Source organism: Ipomoea triloba, chromosome 13 (genome assembly GCF_003576645.1).
Source record: "Ipomoea triloba cultivar NCNSP0323 chromosome 13, ASM357664v1".
Taxonomy (NCBI): domain Eukaryota; kingdom Viridiplantae; phylum Streptophyta; class Magnoliopsida; order Solanales; family Convolvulaceae; genus Ipomoea; species Ipomoea triloba.
In genome coordinates this window covers 26,648,803-26,667,347 of record NC_044928.1, presented here as the reverse complement: position 1 = coordinate 26,667,347, position 18,545 = coordinate 26,648,803, and the positions used below count along the sequence as shown (strand labels likewise).

Genomic DNA, 18,545 nt, shown 5'->3' with positions numbered 1-18,545 from the left:
CCCCCCCCCCCCTCCCCTTCCTCTACGACAAATTTAATGGTCCTTTTATAGATCAGAGGATGGAAAGGCGCATGCCAACACATTGGCATAGTTTACACGTGTCATTCATACACGAGGTGGTCATATCGGTGCCACCTCGTGTTTTTATAATCCTGATTATGATTGGACTATTGGCATGATCTTGCTCAACCAACATTATGATGTGAGGGCAGCCGTGTAGGGGATAGGGAAAGGTCAATCAATTGCTTTGTTTAGCTAAGTTCTTCATCAAGCCAACTTAGTGCTTTTGAGTTCGGTCGATATAGATTAGGGTGATAAGAGGTAAAGATTATGATCGGGAAACGCTCTAGGCCTTCAGAATAGTCCCATCAAGTTGGATATTGGCCTATTGGCCTTCTCTTTCTTAGCAAGAGAGAAATTCTCCATTGATTGTTTCCTCTTACTATATAAAAAAGAAACTATATAAAAAAGAAACTGTAACATTTTCCTTATAGTGAAATACTTTTAGCTTTTGCCTGTGATTTTTACCCTATTGGGAGTTTTCACATAAAATCATTGTCTCTCTATTATTATTAATTTCTCTTTCGCTCTATATGTACTTTTTGTATCGTTTATAGAAATTAATACTGGTTCAGTGATTGTGCATGTCTAGACAAAACTCTAATTAAGACCTGGTATTTGAGTAGTCCATTTGTGACTCATCTCAGCTCCCTTTTCCAAAAACATTTTCCTGGTGTATTCTGTGTAAAACAAGTATTGTTCTACATTCGATACTGTTTAAATACTCAGCTCCATACATTATTCGCCGAAGCTATAGTAATGTTGGCCCGCCGATTGACTAGCCCAATAGTCATAAAATCAACAAATATAAATGTTATACCTAATTAGATATCACAAGATACAAAAAATTAATATTGAATTATTAAGATTTATATATAATTGTCACAGAGTATACAATTTTGATTTGTTTCAACAAGTCTTACCATTAATACAAAGAGACAATGATATTTTCCTGTGTGTGTCTTAACATTAAAAAAAAAAAAAAAAAAAAAAAAAAAAAAAAAAGAGACAGTGATATTTTTGGCGTATACATATATATCACTATTTACAAAAATGTTTAAAAAAATGATAGTTTTAGTCCATTAATTATATTTATATTATAAATTTAGTTCATTATTAATTATTATATATATATATATAATTTCACATTTAATTACGTGTACAGTGATAATTTTAACTTTTAATCCACCTCTAACAAATTTTGTTAATATTATCAATATATTTTCTATTTACAAATTATTGAAAGACATATTATTCATTTTTATTTATATCATTTTGTATTAATTAATGACTGGGGTTGATAACACATTTTATTATTGGAGTATAGCTAAAACTTCAAAAATATTTTATTTTTCAAATTTACTAAATATTATTAAATACTTTTTAAATTTCCATGTAGAATGCGTCTTCAATTTATTATAAGAACTTCCAATTTATATGAAATTTCTTTCTTCTTCTTCTTTTTTTTTTTTTTTTTTTTAAATAACACTACCATATTGCCAATTACATTTTTAGGTCTGCTGGAACGCCGCCGGCCATCTCGATTTCAACTTCCGGTCTGCCGGCACACACGTGCCCTGAGTTTTGGATCCAATGCATTATAAACACTAGACAGCCTGGCTTAGGAAGGTCGTTGGTTGTTTCCTGTTGTTTCTAGAATGTTCTGGATGCTGAAGCCATCAAACATCCTCAACCGGGTTGTGCCGTTTGCCCATTTTTAGGTGGGTTGGACCAGCCTGGCTTAGGCTCGGCCCATATAACCTGCAGGTTTTGTCTTTTTGAAACATATAGCCCACAAGTTTTTCTTTTTTTTTTGAGATATAGCCCACATGTTATACATGCTCAACTTGTTTAAATTGTGGGTAACTCGTTTAGCACTTTAGCCCGCATTAAATTAAATTAATTTTGTAACTTAAGTGATTTAGTGCCTAAAAATTTTGTGTATATGTGATGGTATCGGAACCACCATAAATTAGGTACAGATGTACAAAATGGGAGTTAAAAGATAATAATAGTATTGTTAAGGGGCTAGACCCAAAGAATTACGTACAAAGTCTGAGGTAAAGGCCCAAAATAGCGGGCTGAATAAGACATACAATAGTCTTAGGCCATTAAGAATGGGATAAAAATAATCATGTTATTAACAATAATCAAACTCATATATACGGGTCGAGATTGTAGACTGGAGATGGCAACATGGTGTTAATTAACTTGATCAGTTGGAATTGATTGGTGTATGGACGTGGATTGTAATGTTAGAGGGTCAAGTCCGCAAGGTCAACAGACCAAATATAGGGAAATAAGAGCAATGAGAGTATGAGACAAATACAGTTTTTTAAAATGCAATCAAACACTGAAAATGAAATTATTTTATAAAAAATGACTCATTTTTTAAAAAATATTTGTCTGTTTTTCAAACACAACCTTAATGGCTTTCCTACCACTTTCATATAAATTCTTACTTAGACAATTTAGAAATCAACTTTCAAAATTATCCAACCTTCACATAATAAATTACGTCTATAAAATCACCAATTCCAATTACTCCTATTTTTCTTAGAAACCTAAATTCTCAAAATGGATAAGTAATCAATTTTAATGACGACAACAAGTTCGAATCTTTTCCCTTTTAATGAATTAATGAACAGATATTACATAAACCACTAAATCCAAATATTTCCTCCAAATATAAAACCTCATAATAATAATAAAAAATGTATTAATACCATCAAGTTCGAATATTTTACTCATAATGAATAAGAAATCAAATCTCTAATTAAATCTATAAATAATTAAACAGTAATAAGATCACCAAATCTAAATATTTAATTTCCATTAAATCATAAGGTATTACCTCCAAATTTTCCAATCATCACCGAATCATATAACACCAACCGTAAGTATTAATAATAAAAAATAACCATGCAACAATTATACAATACCACAAAACGCCTAAGTTATCGGTAATTGTAAGATTTGTTCCTATTTATTGATCGTGTTCACTTCCCATCCCTAAACTATACATGACATTGCAAATTTAGTATTTTTCTAACAAAATATTATGGACGAAATTGACAACATCAATTATATATAACTTAGAAAAGAAAAGCGAGCACAACCAACAAATATGGACAAATCATACAATTACCTTATAATTTAAGGATAAAAGTATTATTTTTTCATGAATAAGTATTTTATGAGATTGTCGTACGTGAGATATAAATAGAATACTTTTTATATACTCAAAATATTATATTTTAATTAAGAAATAGGGATAAAGATGGTTTCACTCATTCAATATATAGTAAATTATAAAATTGAACTTTATTCATTTTCATAATTTTTTTTTGTTTTGTTTGTAAATTATTTATCGTGAATCAAACGGTGGAAATAATATTTGACTAAGCAGACGATCTTTTGCTATCCCTTTGACGTATCACACATACTCACAAATGCTATAGGGATCGATCTCTGTTCAGATCCAGAAAGAGTAGAGAGAACAGAGAGGAGAACAGAAGAGAAGAGACGACTTCCGCTTCCATTTCTCACTTCCAAACAACAACGCAAAACGCCTCAAATCTTTCCCCTCTCAATCCTACCCTTCACGGGTATTCAGATCCAACCCGCATTTACCCTCCTCCTCCATAGCAGAGGCGATGTTTGCTTCTCTCCGATCGCTCTCCATTCTCCTTCTCTCCGCCCTCTTCCTCGTCAGCCCGATCTGCGCCAAGGTAAAATCTTTAATTGTCTTTCTTGCGAATTTTCTTGTTTTCGCGCCCGCAGAATGCAGATCTCATTTCGCATCGTACATTTCTTTGCTATCAGAATTGTGGGTTTCTTTCTTTGTTGTCTGCCGTTTTTGTTAAAGGGTTTGGGTAAAGATGGGGAAAATTTGTGAAAATGATTAGGTCGTGCTGGTTCTGAAATTTTAGATTTATAAAGTACATGATGGTCTCTATTTAGGGTTGGTTCTGAATTGTGGAGTAATGCAGTGATGTGGAGGAATTGGTTGTGTGTATTTGGAGATTATGGGAAATGTGGAAATTTCTGACATTTTTAATCCCACATTGATACCCCACTGCCTTTTCTTAGCTTTTTAGGAAGAAATATAAATAGTTCATAATTTACTCTTCTGTTGGGTGATTACAATTGTGTGCAGATTGCATATGACTTTGAAATGATCTTTTGTAGTACCATCATGATTCATTTGTATAGGAATAAATAATCTAGTTACGAAAAGAAATCATAAGTTTGTAATTCTTTAATACCAAAATGCTTCATTTAATTTCGAATTTTCTATCACTCGACACTTCGCCCAAGTCTGTGTAATCCTTCTCTGTAGGTTACTTCCTCAAGTTGTGGTTTCCTGTGATTGGGTATTTGGGTTTAGGTTTCTACCCTAGTGCCTGGTAGAATGCTTATTAGTGGATTGAGTGCTTTGTTCTTTTACTACCAGTGTGTTTTCTTCTTAAGCACCAATGAGTTTTTGTTTTGATTAAAAGCTCCAGGAATACTTCTATTGAGCTGGCAGTGGACAGAGGATTTTAGTTTCTCTTTTACCAATGTTTGGCATGGAATAGACAACTTTATTTTAATCTTAACTATATTAGGACTCATTACTTTCCCTGCTGCTCTATATAATCAATTACATGTAAACATTGTTCCTAATTCTTCTCATGTAATAAGATTTCTTCTCTCTTTATTGCAGTACCAAGATGCTGAACCTGTTACTTTATGGGTAAACAAGGTTGGACCATATAATAATCCGCAAGAGACCTACAACTATTATACCCTTCCATTTTGCCGCCCTTCTGGGAATGCTGCACACAAATGGGGTGGCCTTGGCGAGGTCCTTGGGGGGAATGAGCTTATTGACAGTCAAATTGACATAAAATTTAAGAGTATGCTCATCATTGTTTTAACAGAACATTATTCCTTAATTATTGTTTTTATGGCTTAAAGCATTTATCATCCTTGCTCAATAATTTCTTTCTGCAGAAAATGTAGATAAGAGTTCTATTTGTGAACTTGAATTGGACGCACCTAAGGTTAGGCAGTTTAAGGATGCAATTGATAATTCATATTGGTTTGAGTTTTTCATGGGTACGCACTCTAGTATTCTTCCTTATTACTGTTGATTCTCTCACTCACAGTTTTTTTTTTTTAAATTTGTAATTCTTTATCTCACTTACATATGGAGTTCTCTTTAAAAGCACTGTGAATAAGATTATAACATGGTTACAATTGCAACTCTACTTGTCATACTGATTGCTTCTTTTTTTCCTCTTTTTTTTTTGTGCTTCCAATCTTTGTCATGGTTATGGCTATCTGCAATCAGATGATTTACCTCTGTGGGGTATGTAGTTAATCATTTTTTCTTTAATATTTTGATTTTCTTGGACAGCTTGATGTAAATGAAATTCACCATGACATAAATGAAATTCAGGTTTTGTGGGGGAAGTGCTTATTGATAGAAATCGGGATACTAAGCATGTCCTACATACCCACAAGAATATTCTGGTCCAGTACAATGGGAATCAGGTAGAGGACTTATAAAATCTGCTTTCACTGTAAAAGTCCAATTCTCTTTCATGGTGGTTTGTCAATCTTTCTGAATTCCATTTTATTATAGATCATTCATGTTAACCTCTCCCAAGAAAGCCCTAAACCACTTGAGGAAGGTAGAATACTGGATATGACATACTCAGTGAAATGGCTTCCAACCAACATCAGTTATGCACACCGCTTTGATGTTTATCTGGACTATCCCTTCTTTGAACATCAGGTACTTGCTACTTGTTCTCGCTTTCTATGAAACTGATGCTTCTTCTAAATGTAAATTTTGAATGGTTTGCCTTTAATATTTAATCATAATTCTGATGATATATATTGAACAAAGTTTGAAAGAAAAGGAAAGTGTTCAGGAAAAAGAGCTCCATAGAAAAACCATGAATTAAGAGTAGTTTCTGTTTGGAGAACAGTTTATACGTGCAACATTATTTAATGGCTTGTCAGTTTGTTATATTTCAGTTGAGTCTTAGTAAAGGTGTAAATTTATTATTTATTTAATCACTCTAGTGCCTGTTAATTTCCCAATTTCCACAGAAACACAAAAACCTTTGCAGCTGTTACTTAGAACATTGTTATGGAGTATATTTGTCCTGCTGTCTTTGCCAACACTTTACCTATGAAGGAAAGAAATTTAAAGCACTCTTAATTTCCAAATGAATAAGTGCAACTTAATTTCAGGTCTTTAGTTTAACATTGAATAATTGAAGGGTGTTTGCTAACAAAATGTTAAAATTGGTAATGGTTCAAGTAAGTAAAATTGACGCAACAAAGGAAAAGAGATAGAATAGTAATGTATGTATATTAGTGTGACCATGTATTACCTGTGCAACAAAAAAAAATTCCCATGGAAAGCCCATGGAATAATTTCATTGTTGACTTTTAATAGTTCCATTGTTGCACAAGTATTATGGAAATATCTACACTTTAATACATTACTTAGATGATACTTCATATTATGTTGTGGATTCAATTCTAGTTTAAAATGTTGCTGCTGCTTTTGCTTTCTTAATGGCAGCCATCTTATCTTCTAGAATGTTTCAGCTGAGATGTTCTTGAATATAATTTTAACAAATAGTTTGCAAATTATTTATTCTATTCCAAATGGGAGTTTTAAACCAGCTTTCTTTTACAGATCCACTGGTTCTCTGTATTCAATTCATTCATGATGGTTATCTTTCTCACTGGCTTGGTGTCAATGATTTTAATGCGAACTCTCCGTAATGATTATGCCAAGTATGCTCGTGAGGATGATGATTTGGAGACTCTGGTAACACTTTCTCTAATCAGTTACTTATTTTCATATTGGCAGGATTATATAGTTGCATTTCCTTATTGAGTAGCACATAGAGTATGCTTATTAGCTTCTAATGCACAGGAAAGGGATGTAAATGAAGAGTCTGGTTGGAAACTTGTCCATGGTGATGTTTTTCGACCTCCACAGAACTTGGCTCTACTTTCAGCTGTTGTTGGCACTGGTGCTCAGCTTGCAACACTCGTTCTACTTGTCATTATATTGGCAATTGTTGGAATGCTGTACATTGGGTACGTCATCATGAGCTGTACAAGTAATAGCACATTTTGTGTGAAACTTATTTCCTACTCATGGTTGCTTTCCTTTATGTTTACTATTTGGATTTCTTATCCCTTCATTCACCTTCTTTTAAATGTCCACATCTCAAAAGCTAATAGTCCTACTTTGAAGCTTGAAAACAAGTTGATGGACATTTCATCTTTTACTGCTGATCTTTAAGGATGTTTCCTTTATCGTCTGTGTGAAAATATTCTGAGTTTGTCACTACTGTTATGTCAATCTCGTTGTAGTATTACATATATTTTATTAGTAGTGTTACATCTGTTACATTATTAATCTTTGTGTTTATAGTACTTGTGATTTTATGTCTCATACTTTCTTTTATATTGTTATGTGACTCAGGAGGGGTGCAATTATCACTACCTTTATTGTGTGTTATGCACTTACATCATTCATTTCGGGTTATGTGAGTGGAGGAATGTATTCGCGTAATGGTGGTATGTAGGCTTTCTGTTCTTTTGCTGTTATTACTAGTTGCTGTATTACAAAGATAAAATTGTTTTCGCTGCTTGCTTTGATGGATCAGGTAAAACGTGGATAAAGTCAATGGTTCTTACAGCATCACTTTTCCCTTTCACGTGCTTTGGCATCGGGTTCGTTTTGAACACAGTTGCCATATTTTATGGATCCTTAGCTGCTATTCCCTTTGGTACAATTGTGGTTGTTTTTGTCATTTGGGCATTTATTTCCTTTCCCCTGGCGCTTCTTGGTACTGTTGTTGGAAGAAATTGGAGTGGCACTCCAAACAACCCTTGCCGTGTGAAGACCATCCCCCGTCCTATCCCTGAAAAGAAATGGTATCTAACACCATCTATTATTTCTCTCATGGGTGGTCTCCTTCCCTTTGGAAGCATTTTCATTGAGATGTATTTCGTGTTCACTTCCTTCTGGAATTACAAGGTAATTTTGCTCAATGCAGTTCTTGAGCTGTATAGTATAGTATTTGTCTGATAAGTTTGAAACCTGTGTCCTTTAATTAGCTGAGATTTCATGATTCATTACTTGATCTTTGTTTTCAACAGGTTTATTACGTGTATGGGTTCATGCTTCTGGTTTTTATTATTCTGATAATTGTCACAGTGTGTGTGACAATCGTGGGCACATATTTCTTGCTTAATGCCGAGAATTACCATTGGCAATGGACTTCGTTCTTCTCTGCTGCATCCACTGCTCTTTACGTGTACCTCTATTCTATATATTACTACCATGTAAAGACCAAGATGTCGGGCTTCTTCCAAACCAGCTTTTATTTTGGATACACTTTGATGTTCTGCCTCGGTTTGGGGATACTCTGTGGTAAGTTACTAATATTTTGCCGAGTGCCTTACTGTCATTTCTTTCTCCTTTTCTCTGTTTTCTATTTTGTGTCTCTTATTTTGGTTTGTGTGTGAAAACTTGCAGGTGCGGTTGGGTACCTGGGATCTAATTTGTTTGTGCGGAGGATTTACAAGAACATTAAATGCGACTAAACATTGTGGTCTGCAGTGCATACGATGGGGGTTGTGGTTTGGCATTAAGTTTTACTTACCACAATATCAGATCAGGTCTATATACTCACTCTCGAGCGTTAAATGCCCAAGACGATGATGATGATATTAGTTATCCCGCTTTAGTGAGAGGGTGAATGGACATTGTAGATTAGATACCGAGAATGTTTTGATGTCAGAATAATCAATCGTTGGTTTCGACATTATATTCCTGTAAACCAAAATGGACCATTTTAACTTGTTGTTTTGGACTCAATTTTGATATATCATTGGTATCCTCCTCCCTGCATTTCAAATGAGGTAGAATGTTGTAGTTGGATGGATGGATATCATCAAGTTTTATGACAAAAGTTCAAACGTTGTGTGCTATTATCATCTCAATCTGCATGCTTCCACTTTCTTATGCATGTTTCAAATACACATGCATTTACACCTTAGCTTGCTTCAATTTTAGGGTTGGTGGTTAGAACTTCCAACTTTATGACAATTTTAAAGCGAAATGGTTCCTCGACGAAATTACTAATTCGGTCCTCGACAATTTTTCGTGTCTAATTTAATTCTTCGACTTTGAAAAATTTAACCAATTTAATTTTCCGTTTATTTTTCCTCGACAATTTTTCGTGTCCAATTAAATTCTTCGACTTTGGAAAATTTAACCAATTTAGTTTTCCGTTTATTTTTCCTTAAACATTCGTTAAGTCGGAACCAAATTAATAGAACCAAATTGATAATTAACTTTTCACTGAAATGGTCCCTTGGAGAGAATATACCTTTTAATCTTATTTTAACTCATCTTATTTATTCTTCTCCTACCAAATTGCACTTTTTGAAATAATAGTGAAACTTACTGATTCAAATTAAAAAAATTACACAAATTGTTCATAAGGTTCACATGTTTAACAAAATTACACTTGGGAGACTACATTGACAGACTATATTATGAGATTGTTTGGATGATTCGTAATTTACCTCCTCATCTATTAGTTAGAGTTCGAGTTAGGATTAATCTGACATAAACTGCGATCAGATACCTCCCCCAATGCATGGTGTTAAGCTAGCACACATAATGAAGACGTTGGGCAATGTGGGCGAGGTGCAAAGTCATGGCCATGAGTGTAACCACATTAAGAAACGACGACTGTGAATTCAGCTTCTTCAATCTCTTACTCAGCTTCATCATTCCAGCCGACATCCCTCTCCCTTCTTCCTTCTCCATCTTCATCCTCTCAACCGTCACCTTACTCGCTCTAGGCTCCAGGTACACCAAATTCACCATAACCATTACAAGCGCCGCCACAAGATTAAACCCTAGGTACGTCTCCGTCCCGCTCGAGTACGGCCACCGTCTTTGCCCCAACAAATGCCCCGAAAACGCCGCTCCGATGCTATAACCCATTGCTTTGAAATATAGCGGATAAACTTTGGTCTGAACTGTCGCGAATTGCTGTCTAGGCAGCGCCAAAGCTAAGACGTAGCTTGATATGAACGTTACCCACACGCACATCCCGTAGGCTATGGCTAGCCCTAGCAAATGAGCTGTTCCGAATAAGGCGTTTAAATTCTCCGGCGAGAAAATGTACTCCAATGCATCGTATAATACCTCCCCGCCTCGCCGGAGAATATCCTTCAATTCCTTTTCTCGCTTCTCTTTTATTATTACCTTTTCCTTTCTCTGTTCGTCTCCCTTGATTCGCTTCTGCAATTTCTCCTCTCTGGCAGTTTCCTTAACTTCCTCTTCCTCTGGAGCGGAATAAGCGGAAATTCCTTCGCCGACGTTCGGGAGGACGGCGGCGGCGTCCTTGAACCGCTGTTTCACTTCGTCTGCTTTCTCGGAAATCTTCTCCATCGCGTTCAAAACGTAGCCTTTCTCTAGCCGCGATTTTTGCGCCGCTTCTTGCGGGGAAATGGAAACCTTAGGGTTGCCGCCATTGTTGTCGTCTTTCTCGAATTCGATCACTACGGCTCTTGTGTCTGCATTGGGAGAGAAGATCCCGGTGGTTCCCAGTGTGATGAGGATTAAGGACAGAGCCAAAATGTTCATCATATTTTTGTTTCTGCTAAGAACTCGGAGGATGTAGAAGAAGAAGAAGATTAAGATTATGAGGAGTCGTAGGATCTTGTAGCAGGTTTTGAGGAAGATGTTTGAATCAGCCCACGTAAGCGTTGTCGTCAAACACGTGTCCAACTGCATGTGTGTGATGAAATTACGGTTCCACGTGCCAATTTAATCATATGATTTTGTTCACAATCTACCACATAATAACTAATTAAGTTATTTATACGGGCACAATAAATAATTAATATTTCTTAATAATTTTTTGAGTTTCTTTTCAATTATTATACCGTACGTGGACTATGGTTCACAATACAAGTTTAATTATATACTAACATATATGTTCATTTTTAGTGTATTATATGTACATCTTTTAAATTTTATTTTTAGTGTGCTGCAGGTTTAGTTTTAGTATACTACCTAAAAATGAAGCTATAATAAATTCAAAATAAACCTTCAATAAAACACATTTATTAATATTCAATACGTAGTATTATATTTATCTTTTTTTTTTAAAAATAATAAGATGTATCGTGTTGAAGTTTTGGGGGGCATTATCTTGAGTCTTGACCCTTTAACGATAAAGCATTTAACACTTTACCTTTTAAGTGTTACTCATATAGTCATATCGATCATACTTTTATCTAACGAATTATCAATATTGTAGTGGCTTCTTTTTTCATTTAAATACATACTATGTGTGCTCTTTAATAACGTTTCTTATTAAATTGTTATATTGTCTAATTCATAGATAATCAATAAAAAAAAAAGTTTATTTATAAATTATGTTAGGTTAGAAGTGATATAGTAAGAAGTAAATTTTGCTTCAAAATAAAAACATCATAATGAGGTGAAATCTTTTTTGACATGAAAAAAGTCTAACGATAAAGCACTTAACACTTTACCCTTTAAGCGTTAGTCATATCCGTTATGGATATTTAATCTTTGTAAGGGGAGATAGTATAAGATGCTCTTTTTTTTTTTCTCCAAAATTTCGATACCATGATATAAAAATTGGTGAAAAATCGTCATGCATGCTACATTCATTTCGTATTTTTATTTAATAGATTATCATTATTGTAGTAGATTCTTTTCTCATTTAAATACTATGTGCGCTCTTTAACCACGTTTCTCAAAATTACCAATGATATGGGTTGTTATCTATATATTACCCTTCTCATAATTAATATGAAGTATTAAATATTGTTAATTTGATTATAGGTATAGATCCGAGGTACAAATTAGATTAGGCTATTGTAAAGAGTGTCAAAGGAATTAGCTTATCGTAGTGTGGGAACAACCTCTCTAAATGAGGAAGACTCATTGTACGCAGTGAGGAAAAAGTTTAATCTTTGTTGGTTAGTTGAATCACTATGATTTACTTCTCCACAAATTTTAGGGTTGGAGTGCGGAGACGTCTTGATGTGGACGATTCCACCTTTTATCACAAAGAATGAACTAGTATAGAAATGAAATTAAGAGAAGTAAGGAATTAGCTAGTACAGAAATGAAATTTAGAGAAGCAACAAATGGTCGTATATAACATTACAACATAACTTTTTTAATAAATATATTATAAAATACATTATTTTTATGAAAATAATTAATGATAAGTATTTTTTAATTATAATTATTATAGTATAAGTATAAATAAATTAATTACTTTTATTTGCTAAACTTTTAAATAAATAAAAAAATATTTATGTATTTGAACAAATGTACACATATAACTGTTACATTATGTTTTTTAGATAGAATTTAAAATTAGAGATTTAGATTGATAAAATGATGCTTTAACTTTATATTTATTAATGTCAATGTGTTAATTTGTTAAAATTTAAAATGTTCATTTTAAAATATCAAATTTGTAATTGAGTTCACCAAATAACGTAACATGAGATTTTAGGCTTATAGCAAAAATTATTTATCCCAATAAAATACCATCCCATAAGCTTGACAACTCAACAAGGCTAGTTCAAAACTGAGTGGACGGACTAGCATGATTGACATCTACTAACAAAATGGAATAATATATGATGATAAAATTATACGGAGTATTTAGCGCAAATTATATTGTGGACCCTGGTCATGATTGATACTGCAGTTGTGTTGAATTGATACTGCAGTTGTGTTGAAAAGATATTGCAGTTGTGTTGAAAGGAAACTGCAGTTGCGCGGAACAGAAAGCGTTGATCCGTGCAACACATAACTGCATTATCAGTTCAACACAACTCTAGTTTCAGACGGATGAAACGGCGTATGTTTCGCGCAACTGCAGTTCCCTTTCAGCACAACTGAAGTATCCGTTCAACACAATTACAGTATCAACTATGATACATGATTCACAATGCATCGTGGATCATGGTAAACTATTTAGTAATCGCGAATTTTCCTTGGAAAGAAAAGGCGAACTCATTGCCCATTTGTCCCTGGTTGCTGTAATCGGATATTAAAATGAAAAAGAATGAAGGAATTGAAAATGATAGGGGGGATGAATAGCCAGCCGGATAGGTCCAAAATAGCCGTTACAATTAAAGAAATAAATAAGAAATAATAAAATGTGATGTATGCGCATATTTCAACAATGGCCCGGAATATTACATTGGAGATTCCGAGCCGGCCCCGGCCAGCCTATTATCTCTCGCCGTTTTACTGTTTTATCCTCTCCTCCATTGTAAACGCCGGCTGAACAACCACCTACTCTACTCCGCCTCACCTCAGCTTCCGTACCCGCCGCCGCAGCTTTTAAATTCATATCTCCGACTTTCATCTTTCTCTATAAGTCAAAGCACAGAGAGAGAAGGATCGAAGATCGCCGTCAAAGACGGAGGAGGAGGAGGAGAGGAAGCACTGTTCAACCTCTTATTTGGGCGGTGAGTCCATACTTACAACTTTTATTACCCTGGATTCTCGCCATCTTCGCTCAGCTCTCGTGCGATGATCGTTTTCTCATATTTCTGGTTTTTTTTACATAGAATTCTGTGCAAAAATTACTCCGTAAAACATTTTTCCTGTTGACAAGGGAGCTTCACTGTTAAAACTTAAAAACTTAAAATACGGAGTATTCATATAAAGCTAGGGTTAGTTAGAGACTTAATTTAATCTCCCTCTGCTGGTTTGAAGATGCAAATTAATGATACTGATTAAACCAAAAAAAAATCCTTTAGCTAGAAAATGGTCTTGTATGTTAATTTTGGACATATTCATTTACTTATGTACATAGTACAAATCTGCATAGTTAGTACAAATTCATTTGGGCATATTCTCTTTTAGTTATGTTATACCGACCAAGTTTCCAAAATGATTCTTCGGCTATAGTGATTTCTGGTCATCAATTTTCAATCTCATTTAATAATGTCCTTAATTATCGAATTTGTACATATTTTAATCTTTCAAAGATACTATTTTGTTCAATTTTTTTTTACTTATTTTAGTCCTCCAAATGACTAAACATGGGAGTGACCATACAGATAGAAATAAACTTAGCTTTAGAGTTGAAGAATGGCATAGAAAGTGCAAAAAGGTCTGGTATGACCTTTTTTTTGGCCATAACTGATCTGCTATGACTATTTGATTTTTGATATGAGAGAAATGGTAAGCGTGGCATTTTTATAAAGGGTGGAGTTTACATTAATGGTTTCAAAATGACTAACCCGAGAGGAACAGCCAAAGAGGTAATTAATAATTGTGATTTATGACAGATAAATTAGTATCAGACCTATGTATGTGCAAATTAAATGTATACTTGTGTTCATTCATTAGATAATCACATGAAGAAAGTTTTCTAAAGAATATTCTGTATGTTCCATATACATTTGAATGGTGAAAAAGGCTTGCGTAAGAATACATGAAAGTCTGGGATAAGATTGAGTTTGGCTGGCCAAGAAAGGAAAATTCTTTTGTTAGAGATAAGGTGCTTATGTAATGGTCATTTAAAGTAGCAACAAGTTATCATCAATAATGAAGTAGGCAGCTCCATATATTCTGTTTAATCTCTCCCACAATGAAAATAAAGGCAATATTTTGTTGCTGTCAGAATGAAGCATGTCTTTCTCTTTGCTGTTGTACAGTGAGAGTTCTTGTTTTTCTGAAATCTATATGCTACGGAATTTCACTTCAAATTTTCTGATTTCAGAATTTCTATGGTAGTCAGCTGTTTTTCAATGTAAATGACACTGAAATCTGAATTCTTGTTTACAGCTTAATGTAATGTACCAACCAAAAGCTGTTCTTAGTTCAAGCTTAGTACCCAACAAGGCAATAGTCAGCCAGCAGTCATTAGACTTTAGTGCCAGCACAATGGAACCAATCAATGGGGCTAACAATCTCAACAACAATCCTAGTCTTGCTTCAAAACAACGTCTGCGTTGGTCACATGAGCTTCATGAAAGATTTGTTGATGCAGTTGCACAACTTGGTGGCCCAGATAGTGAGTTCATTGACATTTAACTTTAGCTAGTTCTATTTCTGTCCCTTCAGAACCACCTTTTTCATGTATCTACATATCAAATCTTCTAATGCTTTTTTCAGTACTTGCTAAAAACAGTAAGCTCTTGTCCAAAATTTCTACAAATAAAACACATTTTTATTTTGGCTAGAAGGGCAAGTTCATAAGAATGCATTGTAACAAAAGTATTTCCTAAATTTGTCCTTTTTTCTTTTTTATTTCCAATAAGTCTCATTTGGAAAATGCATTCACATTCTGTCATTAATTCAAGATTAAGTGTCTAAAAAAATTACTGTCTGAAACTATTTTTCTATTCTACTGGAATTTATGAATTATTCACACTTCACAGTTTAAGTCATGTGTCATTGGTTTCCTTGGTACAGGGGCTACTCCTAAAGGTGTTTTGAGAGTCATGGGTGTGCAAGGGCTGACAATTTATCATGTAAAAAGCCATTTACAGGTACCCATGCGTAATTCTAATATATGTGACTGTTCCTTCTATGGGGCCTTTTTTCCATGATTGTTATCAGGCATTAACTTCCACTTATTTCTCTAAGCATCCAGAAATATCGACTTGCCAAATACCTTCCCGATGCATCATCTGATGGTGGGTTTTTATTTGCAAGTTGTTACTACATGTTAGTGATGGTAATTCTCCTGTAAATTACTGAGAATTGTCTTGTAAACTACAATTTCCAGGAAAAAAACCCGACAATAAAGATTCAAGTGATATAATCTCCGGCCTAGATGATTCATCGTGAGTAGATTTTCACTCCTTGCTTTGTCTATTTCTTTTATAACAAACTTGTGTTGGTTATACTTGTGGCTGGAAATGGTTGTACCTTCATTTCATTGTGAAATTGATTCCTAACACCGACCCTATCCTTTCCATTATTACTTGGCTAACAGTGGAATGCAAATAACTGAGGCACTAAAATTGCAGATGGAGGTCCAAAAGCGACTACACGAGCAACTAGAGGTTCATTTTTCTTTGTGTTCACATTGTGCTGTATCATTCTTTCATAGACGTGTGCCCTTAGTATATTCCATTATAGTAGGTAAATGTACTAGGTAGGTTTGTTTTCATGCATCTGAAGTGTATCAGCAAATAGTGACAAAGATATCATTTGGCTAAAAACAGTTCCCAAGTACGACTTTCATAACCATTAACCAGTTCTGTGTTTTATTAAAGCAAGTCTGGGATCATTTCTTCTTTGTTTCTGTGTTCTCTAATCATCACAAATACGATTTTCAGCATATTCTTTGACAATCAAACTTCTAGTTCAGATGGACATAGGTCACATATCATTGTACACACACCTGCTCTAAATCTCTAGTTAAATGTATATATATTTTACCCCATGGCAACAGGTTCAGCGCCAGCTACAGCTAAGGATAGAGGCCCAAGGCAAGTATTTGAAGAAGATAATAGAAGAACAACAGCAACTCGGCGCTGTTTCAGAAATGCCAGAGTCCGGGGCTACGTCTGCATCAGCAGGCGAGAATGCCCCCGTATCTGATAACAGTACAAATCTAGTGACGCCTGTACCTGCATCTGAACCTCCTCATACTGAAAACCCTGCAAACGAACGCAATCCAGTTAAGGGCATTTCGCTTAACGCCTCGCCATCTTCTCATAACGAGGCTCTTTCACCAGATTCCAGCTGCCATGCAGCTTCTGCAGTCGAGAGGCCATCAAAGAAGCAAAAAGTTGGTGCAGAAGTTGCTGCTGCGTTTACCCAACCCGATGCAATGCTTACTAAGTTACTTGGCTGAAGCTCGACAAGTCATCAGATCAGAGTATCAGACTCTATGCCCAAGCGACAGAGTTTCAGCTTGCAAAGTGTACGTTTTTTTATTTATGTGTTTAACATTAATAGTTCAACCAGGCTTTGATTAGGACATAGAAACTGCTTGCTTCTTTAGATGTGTTTGCCTTGGTTCACTCATCTTTAGTACCATTTGCTTAAACTGTTGCCTAATGCTAAATAAAAATGTGAATTATGCTGCCTAAATGCGCCAATCCAGGAAATGTGGGTTATGTTAGATTTTTCTTGGATTAGTATTAATCAATAATCAGTCCGTTGTTATATCGTGGACCGACGTCGTTTTAATAAGTGAGAGAAACGGCTCAAATGATACTATAGTTGTGTTGAACTGATATTACAGTTGTGTGATACTATAGTTGTGTTGAACTGATATTGCAGTTGTGTTGAACTGATACTGTAGTTGTGTTGAAAGGGAATGACAGTTGTGCAGAACGTAGACCATTTCATCCGTCTATTTTCATTAATCAAAACGACGTCGTTTTGATGCTCGGTTCACACTAAAATTTGTGATAATCAGTGGTTTCAATGGATTAGATTTTGGCCTAGGAAATCACCACTCTCCAATCTCTAACTAGGAAGAAGGATCCCTCACTTTTTACAGGATTTTGTCTTCCCTACATCATCTCATTCCTTAATTATTCATTCTATTCGTTTAAACCAACATTAAGAAGGGGTGTTTTGGTAATTTCATATAACACTCTCTCTTCTTTATCATTCATTATCGTTTAAACCAACGTTAAGAAGGGTATTTTGGTAATTTCATATAACACTCTCAACGTTAAGAAGGGTATTTTGGTAATTTCATATAACACTCTCTCTTCTTTATCATGTATTTTGGTAATTTCATATAACACTCTCTCTTCTTTATCATTCATTATCGTTTAAACCAACGTTAAGAAGGGTATTTTGGTAATTTCATATAACACTCTCAACGTTAAGAAGGGTATTTTGGTAATTTCATATAACACTCTCTCTTCTTTATCATGTATTTTGGTAATTTCATATAACACTCTCTCTTCTTTATCATCCACCTTCAACAAAATTTACAACTAACAATTAAAAATGAAACCAACATGGTTGCCGTGGTGATTCAGCGCCTCGTCCCTCGTTGAGGGTTTGATCCACACCATGTGAATGGAGCAAGATTAGTCTTCTGGTTGGAGGGATACCTTTGGGCAAAAAAATAAAATAAAATAAATAATTGAAAATGACATATAAAGGTGTATAAGTGTACTTCTTTTTCTAGGCGAGATTGGTAAGAATAGTTTGTCTTGAAGTTGCTTCCACCTCTAAAATTGTTAATTTATACACAAAACATTTAATATTACAAATGTGACATTAAGTCATGACTTAATTTATTCTATAAAAAATGTCAAAAAATGATATTTTAGAGTAAACTTTTTTTTAATCATATATTCTAAACTTTATTATTAAATAAAAAAGAAATAGAAAGAGTAGGGAATAAAAACAAGTCTTTTCTTTAGTACTCAAAAAACAAGTCTTTTTT

The 18,545-nt window shown here is 34.4% G+C and overlaps 3 protein-coding genes across 3 annotated transcripts; 2 read left to right on the top strand and 1 right to left on the bottom strand.

Moving 5' to 3' along the window:
* Positions 1–3,494: 3,494 nt before the first annotated feature.
* Positions 3,495–9,078, top strand: LOC116002269 (transmembrane 9 superfamily member 1-like). Its single transcript, XM_031242371.1, has 12 exons — positions 3,495–3,791; positions 4,769–4,961; positions 5,059–5,163; positions 5,399–5,416; positions 5,507–5,601; positions 5,693–5,845; positions 6,764–6,898; positions 7,007–7,173; positions 7,565–7,659; positions 7,749–8,122; positions 8,245–8,518; positions 8,624–9,078. The coding sequence occupies exons 1-12, from the start codon at positions 3,717–3,719 to the stop codon at positions 8,689–8,691; spliced, it is 1,752 nt and encodes a 583-aa protein (XP_031098231.1). The 5' UTR covers positions 3,495–3,716; the 3' UTR covers positions 8,692–9,078.
* Positions 9,079–9,763: 685 nt separating this feature from the next.
* LOC116001422 lies at positions 9,764–10,900 on the bottom strand. Its single transcript, XM_031241301.1, has one exon. It carries the CDS (start codon positions 10,898–10,900, stop codon positions 9,764–9,766), a length of 1,137 nt encoding a protein of 378 aa, XP_031097161.1.
* Positions 10,901–13,332: 2,432 nt separating this feature from the next.
* LOC116001006 (myb family transcription factor PHL7-like) lies at positions 13,333–17,255 on the top strand. The gene is made up of 7 exons (XM_031240902.1): positions 13,333–13,635; positions 14,963–15,191; positions 15,593–15,669; positions 15,774–15,816; positions 15,909–15,966; positions 16,119–16,188; positions 16,581–17,255. The coding sequence occupies exons 2-7, from the start codon at positions 14,972–14,974 to the stop codon at positions 16,983–16,985; spliced, it is 873 nt and encodes a 290-aa protein (XP_031096762.1). The 5' UTR covers positions 13,333–13,635; positions 14,963–14,971; the 3' UTR covers positions 16,986–17,255.
* Positions 17,256–18,545: the final 1,290 nt, after the last annotated feature.